At 35.2% G+C, this 15,527-nt stretch overlaps 1 protein-coding gene across 1 annotated transcript in view; it reads left to right on the top strand.

The window, feature by feature from the left end:
* The window catches only part of ASCC3 (activating signal cointegrator 1 complex subunit 3), a 279,639-nt gene extending 264,645 nt beyond the window's left edge, over positions 1-14,994 (top strand). Inside the window, exons 38-42 of the mRNA XM_084285192.1 lie at positions 6,125-6,276; positions 6,771-6,921; positions 12,636-12,842; positions 14,107-14,282; positions 14,378-14,994. Of these exons, the coding sequence (XP_084141318.1) occupies positions 6,125-6,276; positions 6,771-6,921; positions 12,636-12,842; positions 14,107-14,282; positions 14,378-14,525 (834 nt within the window). The 3' untranslated portion in view covers positions 14,526-14,994. The remainder of the gene's footprint in view (positions 1-6,124; positions 6,277-6,770; positions 6,922-12,635; positions 12,843-14,106; positions 14,283-14,377) is intronic.
* The last annotated feature ends 533 nt before the right edge of the window (positions 14,995-15,527 follow it).

Below are 15,527 nucleotides of genomic sequence, written 5' to 3'. Positions count from 1 at the left end.
ATGATCTCAAGTCACGTGTGGATTATAATATAATACCACATATTGGAAGGCTTCCTAGGTTTGAAGCATGTGCAAATAAAAAGATTTATATTATTACATATTAACAGTTTTCAGGAAAATAGGTAAAATGGGAACATTTTTTATTTATTAAAATGTAGAAATATTTGTCATATAAACTGTAATCTTGAACAGTTTTAATTAGGCACAATTCTAATGCTTGATTTAAATGTAATGTTTTAAATCTATGGATTTAAACATGTGAAGTCTAGTCCTAGACAACAGAACATATATTGGCAAATATGGTAGGCAAGGGTAGGGATATTTTCATTATTTGATATTAGAATACTATACCCAAAAATGGGGGTACAAAAATAAGGATAGAATCCAACTAGCCTTAACTCTCTTTTTTAACTTAATTGTGCAATAAATTTGAAGTATTTTAGTCTCACAGAGTTTATTTCTTTTATATATCTGTTTCCTTTCTCAAGGCATCACTTCAGAATAAGATTTGTATTTGTTTGTCTGAGAATGTGTTGGATTTATTTTACTAATGTAATGTGTGTAATGTAATGTTTCGTTCTAAGGTGAATGTGGTTCTGCCTGCAACACTGTACAGAGTAGTGTAGAAACCTTCAATTTCCCAAATGAAGGTACTCAAGAAAGTACTGTAGTCTATGACGCACTGATACAAAAAGTAAAATGAATCTTTAAAGAGTGGGAAAATTTGAGCCATGTAACTCACCTTAGGTACTCCTGAAGTTTCAGCTCCCACCCACCAAAGCATTACCACCAATAGCATCACTGTAGGCAGTTTACTTTCAGCTGAGTAATCACAGATGTGATTCTCAGCCATAAGTTACCTTAGTCCACTTAGCTAGCTTCTTTATCCAGAGCTGTTCTCACTGTTCATTTGACTTCATTGCCACCTTTCTTGATATAATTTAGCCAAAAATATCAATATTTATATATGCAATGTTTATATTTATATTTACAGTATTTAAGCAGAATACTTAGTGTTTTCAGAGCTGTATAAAACAGGTGAGTTCAAACAGAATAATAAAGAATAGTTCACACAGTATACGATCTCTGTTAATCATAGAATCATAGAATATCCTGAGTTGGAAGGGACTCTTAAGGATCATCAAGTCCAACTCTTGACACCGCACAGGTCTACCCAAAAGTTCAGACCATGTGACTAAGTGCACAGTCCAATCTCTTCTTAAATTCAGACAAGCTCGGTGCAGTGACCACTTCCCTGGGGAGCCTGTTCCAGTGTGCAACCACCCTCTCTGTGAAGAACCCCCTCCTGATGTCAAGCCTAAATTTCCCCTGCCTCAGCTTAACCCCGTTCCCACGGATCCTGTCACTGGTGTTAATTGAGATTAAGATGCTGTTTTATTTTAACATTTCAATATCTTACCTTGAAGAAAAAAGCTATTTAAGTCGTTTCAGTAGGTCAGAAGCTCTACTGGTTGTACAGTCTCTGGTTGCCTGCCACCCATCCAGTCATACAAGACTGATCCAGAGTATCTGTATTTCAAATGAAGGACGCAAACATTATTGCAAAAACAGTGTTAAAGTTTTGCAAAAAGCTTCTAAAGTAAAATATTTGGAATCAGGACATTTCTGTTGCTAGACAAATCTGAATGAGGGGAGAGGGGTTGTTCATTAGGGAACTATTTATTATCTGCTGTTTTGAACACAGAGTGCTTAAAAACAACAGAGAAAAGGATTTTTTTGCTATCACTTCTATGTCATATAATCACTTCTCCTACATCCTGCCTCCATCTTTGCTTTCCCTCAAGATAACATCATTCAAATTCCAAGCATCAGTAAAAACATTCGGATTCACTCTAGATCAGAAAGGTACGATTTGATCATTTTAAATAGTTCAGTATTTTAACCAAACATTGCTCCCAAAAATGAGCTGATGGAAAATTGGTAATAGAATGCGTAGGGCTTGGTACTAATGCTCCTCCACTGTGAAGAAAGAAATAGCAAGAGATTTTGTTCCAAACATTTTGACGTTCAATTCTGAATATCATCAAAATGAAAATCTTTGCCATACCCCATAAGCTACATCATTCATTCATTGAGCATTGTTTCTGCCCTAACCCTGCCATGGTTTACAGCAAGTTGCTTCCCTTGTTGACTTGTTGTACAAGTCAAATTATTTTTGGTAATGATGGCTAAAATGCTAAAGGACACGTTTAATAATTGCTGTTATTACTTCATGGTTGTCAGAGCATGACACTGGAAAGGCTTAAGAGCTAAAACCTGATTCTTTCACCAAAACCCATCTCACTGTATGCCTCTGGTTTTATTCTCCGAAGTGTAGAAAGAAGCCCAAATAAGACAATGGTAAGCATTTTTCATTATAACAAACAATATTTCCCTTCACTCCATCTATTTACCCCCCTCATTTCCACTGTAGGTTAAAAAGCAGTGGACATCAGGCTTTTTTTTAATTGTTGGTTTACTAAAATATATAGTTTGTTTTCTGTAAGTAAAAGCATCTTTATAGTTTTATCTTGTGTCACTTTTGCACTCGCTGTCCTCTTCTCTCTTCTCTTTTAAATTTTTCTCTCTGATGAAATTATCTTGTGTTGGCAAGAAATTCTGAGGCTAAATAGGTAGATGAACAACTTGTGCCATTTTCAGTTTAGAATGATATTCTTAATCTATTCCAATCCTATCAGCTGCTAAATATTTAGAAATTTCTTACACCTTTGCAAAATAAGAATTAAAGTTAAGAAGTAACAAATTTCCAGAAAAAAAAAAAAAAAAACAACAGTAAAAACAAGAAGCAACTGGAGAACATAAATATTGTTCATCAGATGACAAATATTAAGTAATTATTAATTTTTCTTTTACATTTTTTTCTTTTTATAGTTGTGCTAATTTGAAGGAAAACGGCTCAATTTGTTACTTTGAGTATTTATAAGAATTTCAATAACAATTTGAATATCAAGCATGTGTGTTTTACACTTAGTAGAAAATGAAGCATGTGTAGGTTTCCAAGGCAGCAGATGAAACAAGCCAACTTTACCATTGTTCTGACTTTTTCACAATGTCACTGTCTTGGATTTCACATCCAGATAGAGATGCTGTGAATAAATTCTATGGGTGAAGAAGCAGAAAATAAGGAGGAAAAGAGGATTTGCCATGTGGATTCATTATAACAATGTGGAACACAGAGTCTCACATGCACAGGCTTTCCTTACTCCCTACGGGATATCTATCTGCAGGCCTCTATCAATTTCTAGGAGATTTTCTATGTGAAAGGATCCTCCAGTTAATTTCAGAGTATAGCTTATTTTAGATTTATCTTTCTCTTACGTCTTCTCTCTTCCTTTTCCCCTTTTCAAGCCTCTGCTAAAAGGGTGAGAGTAGGGGAATAGATTAAAAAAATAAAAAAAAAAGAAAGAAAGAAAGAAAGAAAGAAAACAATGAAAACAATGTTGTACGTCTATCCTCAGAAGCATTTTATGAAAATACCACTGCTTTATGCTGACTGAAAATACAGCTTACTGTATTCTTCTTGCTGTTCATGGAGAAGGCAGGATAAGTATGTATCCATTATTATTAATGTACATAGAGCAGTTTCATGATTGAGAAACGTGATGTTTTAGGCTATGCCAGAATAGCAGAAAGGAAAGAATCAAGTAGTGTAAAATAGGAGGGAGGTAAAACACTGTCTGAGCATCAGGCTGAGAGGCACTGACAGTACCATGTATCTTTTGAGATGTGGAAGCAGGTAAAGAACAACCCATCCTCTAAGTTTAAAAGCCAAGATTCACTCTGATAAATGCTGAGAACAATTCTGTCTTTATCTGACTAAAAATGATGTGAACCAACGCATACATCTCTAGGCCGTAAAGCTGTTCAAGTGTGATTTCAAACATAATCTTGTTTCCCAATGGTTAAGATAATCGTACCTGGAAATCACCTTGGCAAGCCAAGTAAAAAGACAGAAAACAGTTGCTGTTGGGCCATGAGGTACTTCTAGGGTAAAGAGGATTGTTGTTTCAGGGTACTATGACTGTTCCTCAAAAAAAAAAAAAAAAAAAAAAAAAATGTTAAATCTAGTTCATTATTAGCTGAAAGGCACTTTATCCACAACTCATGAGAAATGAGACAACATTTGTGTAATTCAGGATAACACCTTAAATATTTTTCTAAGTGTCAGTGATCTTTTCAGTGTGATCTGAAATAAAACCTGTTGAAATTGCATTGTAAACTGCTAAAATAAACTGTGTGACTGACCATGACTGAAACTAACTTGTGTCTTTAAACTCAGCGTTTCTCCAGAATCAGTGTAATTTAATTGAAATAGCTCTGCATGTGTAAACAGTTCCTTTGTTTAAAGAAGATTTCACTGTTTAGTTTGCCTTAAGTAAATGCTGCCTTTTGTTTGTCTGTAAAACATTTGATTAAATGTAAAGACTTACATAGACAGCATCCTGTCATTACACTAGTGGCTGGAAAATACATTAAAATTATGCAGGCTATGGGCTGTCTATGAAAGTATCAACCAGTATAATTTGTCTTGTAAAGAAAAACCCATGAAAACATCCTAAGCCTAGTCCTAAAATCAAACTACAGTTCTCCTAATATCAAGAAGATAATATTTAAAGAAGCATGGGAACTGTTCAATATGCCAGACTGTTTTCTTGCTTTCTCGAAAAAACATTTTCCAGTATTTTAATCAAATTTTCTATATGGCAAACCACTTTTAAATATGTGACTTTGTACTGAGTTGGAGTGCTGTAATATGAAAACACAGACTTTATTGTGATTACAGTGGCATTAAACAAGAAAATTAGAGAACAAACATATAGTTTAATTTTCTTCACCCGCTGAAATACTCCCATAAATCATATTAGTTGCTTTAATGTACCGTAGACAGGGTAGAAAGTATATATACAAATAACTGCATCCACTATTTAAAAAATTACATTGAAGCTGAAAGCTTGTGCTTGGTTCTTTCTCCTTTGGATGAATTCTTAAATTCTCCTTCAGACTAACCAAATACAATTCAGCTTCAGTCTCAGGAAAAAAAAAAAAAAAAAAAAAAGATTTCTTTTTCACGTCAATAGGACCACTCACAATGTATGCTCTGTAACGAATTTTGCAGAGTTAGATCTTTATGCTAGTGATATTAGAGTATAGCTTTCACTTATGTTGTCTAAAATGTGGACATATAAATGGAAAGGGAACTCACAAGAAGGCAGGATGACCATTAACACTTTTAAGCGTGACGTGTATCTGGATGTTTTTTTTTGTTTGGTTGATTGTTCTTTTTTTTAATGTTCTTGGGGAAAGCCTTTCAGATTCAGCATAGAGATGCCAAAGTGACAGCCAGACATCCCTCGTTATCTAAACAATCAGCTGTATACAGTGTAAAGAGTGAAATCTGTGTTGTTGCTGACTAGTCTTACTCAACCCACGTAAATGATTAGCTGTTTTGTAATCTTTCTTCAAGATTTAAAGTTAGGTGTCAGTGTCGAACGAAACCTCAAAATGCCCAGTACACTAATTTCAGGTTTCTGTCTAGTCCCATTCAGGACACACTTTTTAAATTCCTTAGGTTTGAAATGGGAGTAATAGTAACTGCTACTGGTAAGTGATGTTGGTATTAATTTTGGAACAAATGTAAATATGTTGTCGTTCTTAAATAGACCAAATATTTTTTGAATAATTACACAAATGTGGTAAAGCTCTTATGTCAAAACATGAACTAGTACTGCAGTGAATTGTAACATCTTCCTTTCCAGTGAACTTTGAGATTTATTCTTTTCATTCTCAGTAGTATCATGTAAAAGAGAGGTTATTTTTAAGGAAAAGATCCACCTTCTGCTCCCACCTCCCCCCCACCCCAAAACATGGTGTAAATTAGTCACCTTTTCAAGGGTAGCAGTTGATGATGCAGGATGCAATCCATCTTTTTTCAAGGTTAATTCAAAAGGTGCCTGCTGCCATCAGTAGAAGTTGCATTAGATTCCTCCATGGAAGGCCTAGAAATTCATGTATGTTAAACATTAAATAAATGTTCTTATTTGTATGAACCAGAAATACAATTATACTTGCTTTTTCTCTTTTTATATATGTCTCCTTTGATTAGGCAATGCTGGATGTTGCAGCACATCATGGCTGGCTGGTGACTGCTCTGAATATAACCAATTTGGTGCAGATGGTGGTTCAGGGTAGATGGATACATGACTCTTCCCTGCTTACTTTGCCCAATATAGAAGTACACCACCTTTACCTTTTTCGGTATGTACCTATTCCAAGTGTTTGCAGGTTTGCAATTTCATTCCACCTGGCTGCTGGTAGTGTTTGAATGTCATTGTTGTGCCCAAGAATGTTCATTAAAGTAACAGAAGCAAACTCATTCTTTCACAGTGTTGCTTTCCCAAATGGAGGTTTTGTTTCTGTTTTCAATATTCATTGATTAATTAACCCACACAGATTATTTTGAGAGCCATGATTCCAGACAAATGAACAAGAGATCACTGGAAGGGTTCCAAGTTCTAACAAATCTAACTCTGTATATTAATTACCTCTTTATTTTAATCCATTATAAAAATACATTGTGTCCATCTTAATATCATAGTGCTGAGCTCTATAGATGCAATAAATAATTAGTGCTGCCAAAAAACAAATGACCAGCATTTAATAACTGAAACCAGCATGGATATTTACCACCAAAACAACTGAAAATAAATGTTCGCTTTCCCTCCCTGGAAATGTTTTTCTGTCTGTATCAGGAAGTGGAGCCAAGAAAAAAGGAAGAGTGTGCACGGAGGTTACCAAGGACCTATTGAGTGTCTTCCTGAACTCATGGCTGCCTGTGAAGGAAGAGAGAATGTTTTTGCTTCCATTGTGGACAGTGAATTGCAAACAGCACACATTTCACAGGTAATACTTTCAATCTTGGTCATTATCAGTACGATAGGAAAGAAAAAGTAGTTGGGAAAAGAAATACTCTCTCCCCTTCAGTTAATAGCACGTGATGTTCCATATAAAGTGCAATATATTCATTGCTCTAATTTCAAAGGCACTGCTGGCTTTACAGAGGTTCTTCTCAGCCTATTTTCTCAATATTATTTTCTCTTATTCTCTATTTACTGAAAACATTGGTTTATGTTGGTTTATGGCTGATTGGTTTATCTGGTTTATGGCTGATAAACACATCTTGCTCTAAAGATGCTTGTCTAGGTTGTACAATCTTCTAGGTGTTATCCACCTTTTCATAGCCAGATATGCACTAGGAATGCAAATGTCATCATAGGTGGTTTCTGAAGTGGTCTGTCAGACATCTTTTATTCTGAAAATACCTTTAGTAAAAGATCCAGTGCTCATTTTCTATTTGAAACAGAAAAAGCAGATAAAATTTCACAGGGAGGAAAAAAAATTCTCAAAATGTTGAAGCTGCTCTCAGATCTTATTTTCAGGTTTTTTTTCAAGCAGTTTCCAGCAAAGGACAGCTATATTCCATAGTATTCATCACATGATAAGCCTATTGATTTCAAATAAATGTATGAAAGAGGAAAACTTCAAAAGCTATACTTCACATGATTTTTATTTGAATATTTAAAAGGACAGCAATATGTCCTGTGTTTGACTGTTCAGCTTCAGTTAAACCTTTTACTGGTATGCAAACAAGAAGAAAAGTATTTAAATGTCTCTAACAGACATCTGCATTTCTAACTAAATTACCATCAAAATTCTGAATTGAGAAAATGTATTGACATCAAAACAAGGCTTTCTTTAACAACAGATTTCTAACATAATACACATTGATTTCAGTCCAACTTTTAGATGTGATAAAAAATTAGAACATTGTTATAATTAGTTCAGGGAGAACTCAGAAGTAAACTTACTTAATTTATTTGCATAAATTGCCATTCTGTTATCTTTAAAAGCAAATGCAAATTGGCTCTGTCTGATATGATGATGGTTATTTGGCTCAAAAGTGCTTCAATTTGCGTAGCAATCTGGTGTCGTCTCTGCAGTGAGGCGATCCCAGGTAACATACAAATCCTGAATTATTCCAGAAATTAGTATGTTTAAAGCATCAATTTAAGTGCTAATTGCAGTAGTAATGAGAAAAAGCAGTACTACTGTGAGATTTGCATCTACTGCCCCATCAGTATGCCTGGAGCGGCTGCTGACTGGCAGAGGATTTGGCTGCTAATTAAATAATTGTATGCATGGCAGTGTTCTTGTCTGATTCAATAGATGAAGATTAATCCTCAGATAAATATGTTTGGCTGGTATTGAAATGTCTTAGCAGTTTCCTCAAAAATAGCTTGTGTGTATGTGGTGTGTACATTCACACTGTGAATGACTCTATGCCTCTATATGTCTATGTTTGTAAATATAGATGCATATAAGAGGAAAAAAAACATACTGCCTCAGCATTGTATAAGGAGAAAATTTCATTTCTGTGAGTTGGGAATGGCCATACTGGGTATTGCAAAGCCATGACTGTGTTACTCGGGTCATTGCAAAAGTGAACCTTTATACCAACATTTTATATTTTATGGCTTTTTTTATCCAGTAAAAAACTGTCATAATAGCTTGCATAGAATTAAAATTTATATTGAGACTGCCTGTTGAGTACCTTCATATTTAAAGTCACATATTTAATGTGCACTTAAACTAGGGCCAGCCAAGAGAAAATATCTCCAATAAAGGAAAGTACCTTTATAATATAGTATCTATAATGAAAAAAATACAAAATTACAGACTTTAAACCTAGCATTCTGGAATCAGACCTGGACAAATTCAAATAAAGTGGTAACTACACCACAAAAATTCCTGAAACATTCTTTTACTTATAAACCTTTTACTTCTCACTCATAATATATTGAACCTGTATTTTAAACATGTTACTAGCACAAAAATGGTTAAAAAAAAAAAAACAGTTTAAGCTTTATAAATTTGGGGAAGACAGGAAAAGGAAAGAAATTTCACATTTCAAAAGAAGAAAATATCTTTTAAGCAGATTGGTAATTAATTAATAGCAGTTCTTGAAGCTGCTCATAGATTTGGAATATTAACCTAAGTCTTGGGGAAAGTTTATTGGCAAAATTGTTAATGATGTTATTAAAGGTTCATGAAGAATTTCTAATGTGTTATATTTTGAATCTATGGGTTTGATATAAAGTTATGTATATAAAAGATAAACTTATATAAAGATAAAGCTAAAGATCTATATATAGTATATGTAAATTCATCCATTAGGTGCATTGATACATTTTAAAGGAGTGAATATGTGCTTATGTAATCCTAAACAGGGGAAAAAAAATAGAATAGTCAATATCTAAATGATATGGGAGTCTGAGCTTAATTTTGCAAATATTAGTTACAAGCCTAAACATAACTGAATATCACCTGGACTTTAAATTCAACAGCTATTCAAAAACTATATAGACTGTAACTCTGATCTTTGGCTTTAAGCTTCAAGTTTGTTCCAGTGATTCATTCTGAGTTGTATTTTTTAGCGATGCTTTTCAGTTTCTAAGGCAATTAGGCACCTTTTACAATACTAAGCTGGTTATTTATATTATTGAAAGACAAAAAAGCAACCCCAACATTTAAAGAACATTAGCTCTGCTCTGGTGTTACCTGCTTTTACTCTGGAAGTATCTGTGTTTCTGTAATCTTCTTTTTCATTTTTATCTGCTACTACTCAACTTCTCCCTCAATGAGAAAAGCATCACTATATTTTATCGAAATTGCATGGATGATAAAAAGACAGCCTGTTGTCAATGGTGCATCAGTGATCAAGCAGCACTAACTTTCTCTTCAATTTTCAAAAACATAAGACTTGGAGAATGACGTATTACAACTGCCTTCTTATCTGATTAAGATGTTATTCAGAGTTACTTTGCTTTGTTTGCACTGTAAAAGCTACGTGAGAACATGACAGCCTTTGACACATAAAATTTGTAGCCTTGTATAGTATTAACAGGACCAAATGAGAGTCTTCAACAGAGCAACAGGTAACGTCACAAAAGGAGTTAATACAGAATAACCACTTCTAAAATTAAACTTTCTTCTAACATAATTATAACAGGCCTTGTCCCGCAAGATAGCATGCATAAAAATTTACTAAATAAACAATATCCAAAGTATAATAAAAGGGATGGTCACCGGGTTGGTATAGATCAGAGTGCCTCTTCTGAAAACAGCAACAAGTACACTGCTACGGTGCGTGAAGAATCTCACACAGTAGGTCTGCAAAGTTCCTACAATAAGATTCATCCTAAAAACATCTACATTAAACAGAAAATCTATTTGCCAGTTAAGGTGTAACTACACAAGTTGTCTCACCTGGTGTGATCTGCTGGTGATGATTTTATTATGGTCTTATGTGTTAAATGTAGCAAAATCTTGGCAACTAATATTTCATTAAGAATGCCTTTGGTGTTTTTTCACCTTCGAGGTGCTGCCTTTTTTCCCCTTCTTTTCAGAACCGGGACAGAAAGGAATCTATCTTTTCCCTTAACGCTCTGGCTGTTGTATTCTGTTTTCTGTTACAGTGTTCCTATCTTTTATAAACTAAAGCATTGGAACATGAATGCAATTTGTCAGTGTCCTGTTGTACACTACAGCTCTGCGAGCGCTCACAGCTGGCCCTCCCCACCTTCTCCATTGAACGGACACAGCTGTTTATGCAGCACACACAAGAGGGAAGAGAGAAAGAGATTAGTTTTAGCCTAAATCAGTTTTCTCATTTATTTCAGATGGGCTATGGTAATGCAGCCATTTTAATCCAACCTAAGTCTGCGCCGCAGCCGAAATGGGCAGTTCTGCCCTCCCTGTGCCATTTTCACCTCTCCTGACCTGGCTTGCTGCACAGCTGCACAAATGGTTCAAGTGAGGAGGTGGGAAGGAGCATCTGGGGATGAGGGGAGGAGGGATCACATCAGCCCTCTCGCTGACAGTCAAAATGGCCTGTGGCCAAGTGGCTAGTGAATGCGTGTGCCAGCAGGGGAGCAGGCAGGAGCACTTCTTTCAGGTTCATGCTTATTTAGAGGGCTCACAGGATTACAGGATAGGCTTCCACAATCAGCTTTAAGCTGATCTAAGTTCATGCTGTCACCAAAATGATTAGCAAGCTGATCCATCTAGCTGCACAACCACAGTATGGCAGTGCCAACCCACTGGGGATGGAAGGGGGGACAGCTTGCTGTGGGAGAGAGGCACACAAAACCTTTTCCTATGGCAGTGCAATCTTAGTTGTACTCACCCTGGCTGCTGTATCCCTAATTGTGTATTAACATACACCATTGTTGTAAGGATGAATCTTGGTATTGGTGTCTGCAAAATCAAACCTAACTTTTGCTACAGCTCTAGACCTTCCAGCTCAGAAAAAGTAATCAGAGATGCATCAAGCATAATCCAAATGAAAACAGATTCTGTTAAAACACAAGACAGTCTAAACGATACAAAAAATATGTAGGTATGTATACTTCAGCCTTTTTCCAAATAAAACATTTCTGTTCTATGCCAGTATTGCCCATGTGAATGAGCCTACTCTCTTCATTCCCACAAGATCCCACCTGCTGGCACCTTACCACGATCAATATTCTTCCCTTGTTCTCCTTCCTGCCCTCTATGTTGCTTTGTTTTGGGGATGGAAGGGAAGGAGGGCAGAGTAGAGGGTGGTGGTGGTTGTTTTCATTTGTTTTTCTTCCAGCGTCAACCTCATCTATCTTTTTCACCCCTAGCGAGGCCACCATTCCACAGCAAAGTTTGTTATTCCTTCTTCCTAAAAGATTTCATCAAGTGAATATGCTGATTTTTACTAAATGAAGGCCTGTGTTACTTCCCTCCAGTTTTGGCACAGCTTCTCAGCGGTGCTTTTGCTTGTCTGATGGAGACCCAAATGAGAAATATGTAGGGTTGCATTTTCAGGATGCTTCATGAATTGCCACATGTAAGGTTGAAGAAACTGCCACATTCAGCTACATAAATCGTATGCCTCTAGCCACGGTTCTCTGTGCAAAGATAAAAGTTGAAGGCCTGTTGCAGTTCGCAAGAAATGACAGACTTAAGATTACTCTGGAGGATTGTAAGAAGAAGGGTTCATGAAGATCGATGGAAGAAAACCTTAAAAAAAAAAAAGTCAGGATAACTTTGGATATGCAGTTGAACTTTTGGTTAATTATCTGAACTGATCCTCTGAACTCTCTGAGGTTTGCCCATTGCTAATTAGCACTGCAGTGACTTGTTCTTTATGGATTATGCTAAGGAAGTTTAATTTAAAACTTAATTATACTAGTTTTTAAGTGGCTTATAGGAAAAAAATACTTTAATCGGGAGTGGTAAGGAATTTTTCCTGTGTTCAGACATCAGTAATCTTAGTAAGGCATGTATAATGTGCTTGAGAGTTTCACATTTGTTTTATTTGCTTAGAAGAAATTAGAGTAAGAAGTTAAGAAAAAGTATTTTATGCTTGTGATTGGAAGAGTTGTACTATTAAATATGATATTCCAATACATAATAAATTATTATTAATATAGAATAAGAATGTCAATCACACATTGAATTATTATTATGACAGTCGTCTGAATTGTATAGATTGTCTTGTAATCCACAGGGATCTGTTTTTTCTACAGGCTTGGAATTTCTTGTCCCGTTTGCCAATTCTGAACATTAGCCTGAGCATTAAGGGCTGTTGGGATGATGCAGTGCAGCCTCAGAACGAAGTGCCTGTTCCTCTGTTGACAACAGACACACGAGATGACAAAAGATGGATCAAGTTGCATGCTGATCAAGAATATGTGCTCCAGATAAATCTACAGAGAACCCAGATGGGGTATCAGGTAGATAAATTTATTATTTCCTTCCCAAGTGCAGAATTTTCCATTTATGCTTTACACAGCATAACAATATTTTTATGGTTTAAGAATTATGTAAATTATAAACACTTTAAAAGCTTTTTCTGTGTTAGTAGTGAAGCAGATAGTTTTTCAGGGTGTAGTAGGACAGTAAATAGAGGTAAAGGTAAAATCCTAAACCAGTTACCGTCAATGAAAAAAGTCTGTCATTATTTTTTTTTACAAAACAGGAATTCATAAAGTTCATTTACTTGGGTACTATAAAGCAATAGCAGTAGAAATGTTCACTTCACTACCCAAACTCTTATCATTCATATTCTTACATATCCTGCTTCCCCAAATCAGTTTATAAGTGTTCCTATGAAATTCTCATGCACCTCCAAACTGCGTACCAGAACCCATACCTATAAATATGTTTCTACTTGTAACACATCTTCAGCCTCAAGGGAATCTGTAGGAAGAAAAAAAGGTCCGTAAGGCTACTCCGTAAGCCATTTGATTTGAACTGGAAAGAAGGAGGGAGCAGAAGCATTTCATGCAGTGATCACTGTTTTATAAACATTTCCCTGAATTTGATCCCTCTTTTGTATGAAACAGCTGGATCAAACTGTTTCAGAAGCTTCGTTGCTTTGGAGGTGTTTTTTCTTCCGTATAAATCTTCAGTAAAACCTTTCCATCTACAGAGCACAAAATGAATGCTGATTGAGTATACATCATTTTATCTTCAGCTTTCAGCAGTAAAGTCACTGTCTTAAAGAATAATTGGAATAATCTTTCTTTTTGCTATATCGACCTGAAATAAAGATTTCAGGTGCTTTTCTTTGTTGTTTGTTTGTTTGTTTTTGTCCTTCTATTAATCTTAAACAATATTGTTTAGCATTATTTAAAGACACAAGGTTTACAATTAACCCTTCTGCTGAGAATAGCATTTGGGATACATTAGATGAAATTACAAAAAGGGAACGGTATTTCCATTCAAGTTGAAATAGCTTAAAAAATAAGTGGAATGATATCTTGTATTCTGTTGTGTTGGTTTTTTTTTTCCCTTTGAACTGTTTTTCTCTGTTTGTTTATTTTGAATATAAGTCTTCATCTGGAAAGAAATAAAAATATTTTAATTTGCATCTGGCTAAATTATAGTATTATGTAAAAAATCATGTGTGTGTTTTTGTGGTTTTTCATTCAAGGAAGAATGGTATTTTGGAACAATGATTTCCAGTTTTACTAAACTGTTTCTTTTCCCTAACAGGGAAAGCAAGACAGTAAAGCAGTGGCTCCCCGATTCCCCAAAGTTAAAGATGAAGGATGGTTTTTGATATTGGGAGAAGTTGATAAAAAAGAACTAATCGCCCTGAAGAGAACTGGATACGTCAGAAATCGAAATACTGTCTCTGTTGCTTTTTATACTCCAGAGACTCCTGGAAAGTATGACAAATTTAGAAAAAAGTTCTCAATAATTCTCTCTTCCAAGTGGCTGAGACCTAATTTCCAAACTAATGATTCTGTTTTTTACATTTTAGGTGTATCTACACATTGTATCTCATGAGTGACAGCTACCTTGGCATGGACCAACAGTACGATATTTACCTGAATATTATCCCAGCTGGTACCTCAGCACAAGCCACAGCAGAGGTATCTGATGCTATGAGTCACCTGACTTTAAGCTAAGGTGCTCTGAAAAGTCAGTTTAGAAGAACTGGTCTTTCTGCTAACATATCTGGTCATTCTGGACATCCAAAAATTCGTTTGCCTTAGTGGAACCAACTTCTAACCTCAAGACAACTAGGAAAGTGAAAGTGACTACTGTATCGACTCTGGTAACACAGAGTTAGCCACAGTGGCCTTACTCCTTTGTAGTTTTGTCTTTTCTTGGTGCATCTTTCTTTTGGAAGTCATATTGATCTTTTTATTCCTGATAGAGTTGCTGTAATTCAATTTTGACACATCAAAATAAAAGATGCTGTAATTTGCGCAAATTTAGGGCTATAGTCTTCATTTTGAAAAGCGCTCTGTAGCCTATGTATTAATGTAGTTTAAATAAGCAACTTTTTTTTTAATTTATAGGGAAAAATACAAAATTTGATCTAAGAGCTGCTGAAAATATTGATGGATGTGTTATATTTCATGTTTAATAAAATGTCCATAAAAATATTTTGCATTCAATTTTTTTTCAGTGTAAAACATATAAGATATATAGTAACAAAATCCTCCTCTTATGCAATGCTACATTTTAAAAGTGATAATCTAAAGGAAATTTTTCAAAAATTTATACTAATTATGTATGCAGTAAGTCTGGTTATAAAGGCGTACTAAACAGTCAAAAATGTTTCCAGTATAGAAATGATGCTATTTATATAGATCATAAAATTTACTCTCTACATATAATACATATACATCATACATATAGATTACATATGTGTAACTGCTTCTTTAGTGTTTTTTCTTGGGTTTTGAAGAAGTAAGGCAAATAAAAACATGTGTCATGGTCTAGGTTTAAGTGCTAGAGTGGGTAACTACATTTTGTGAATAAGGGAGAGTTAGGCTCCAAAGAATGGGAGCAAGAAAGCATTCTGCCAGACAGCAGGTAGTATCTAAGAGAGGCCCAACTCAGTGTTGATACCACAGATGCTTCATCTGCAAGACGTAAGTCTGAAGAGAGAAGATATCAGC

Source organism: Netta rufina, assembly GCF_964035555.1.
Source record: "Netta rufina genome assembly, chromosome: 3".
Taxonomy (NCBI): Eukaryota; Metazoa; Chordata; class Aves; order Anseriformes; family Anatidae; genus Netta; species Netta rufina.
This window is presented reverse-complemented; position numbering and strand designations above follow the sequence as displayed.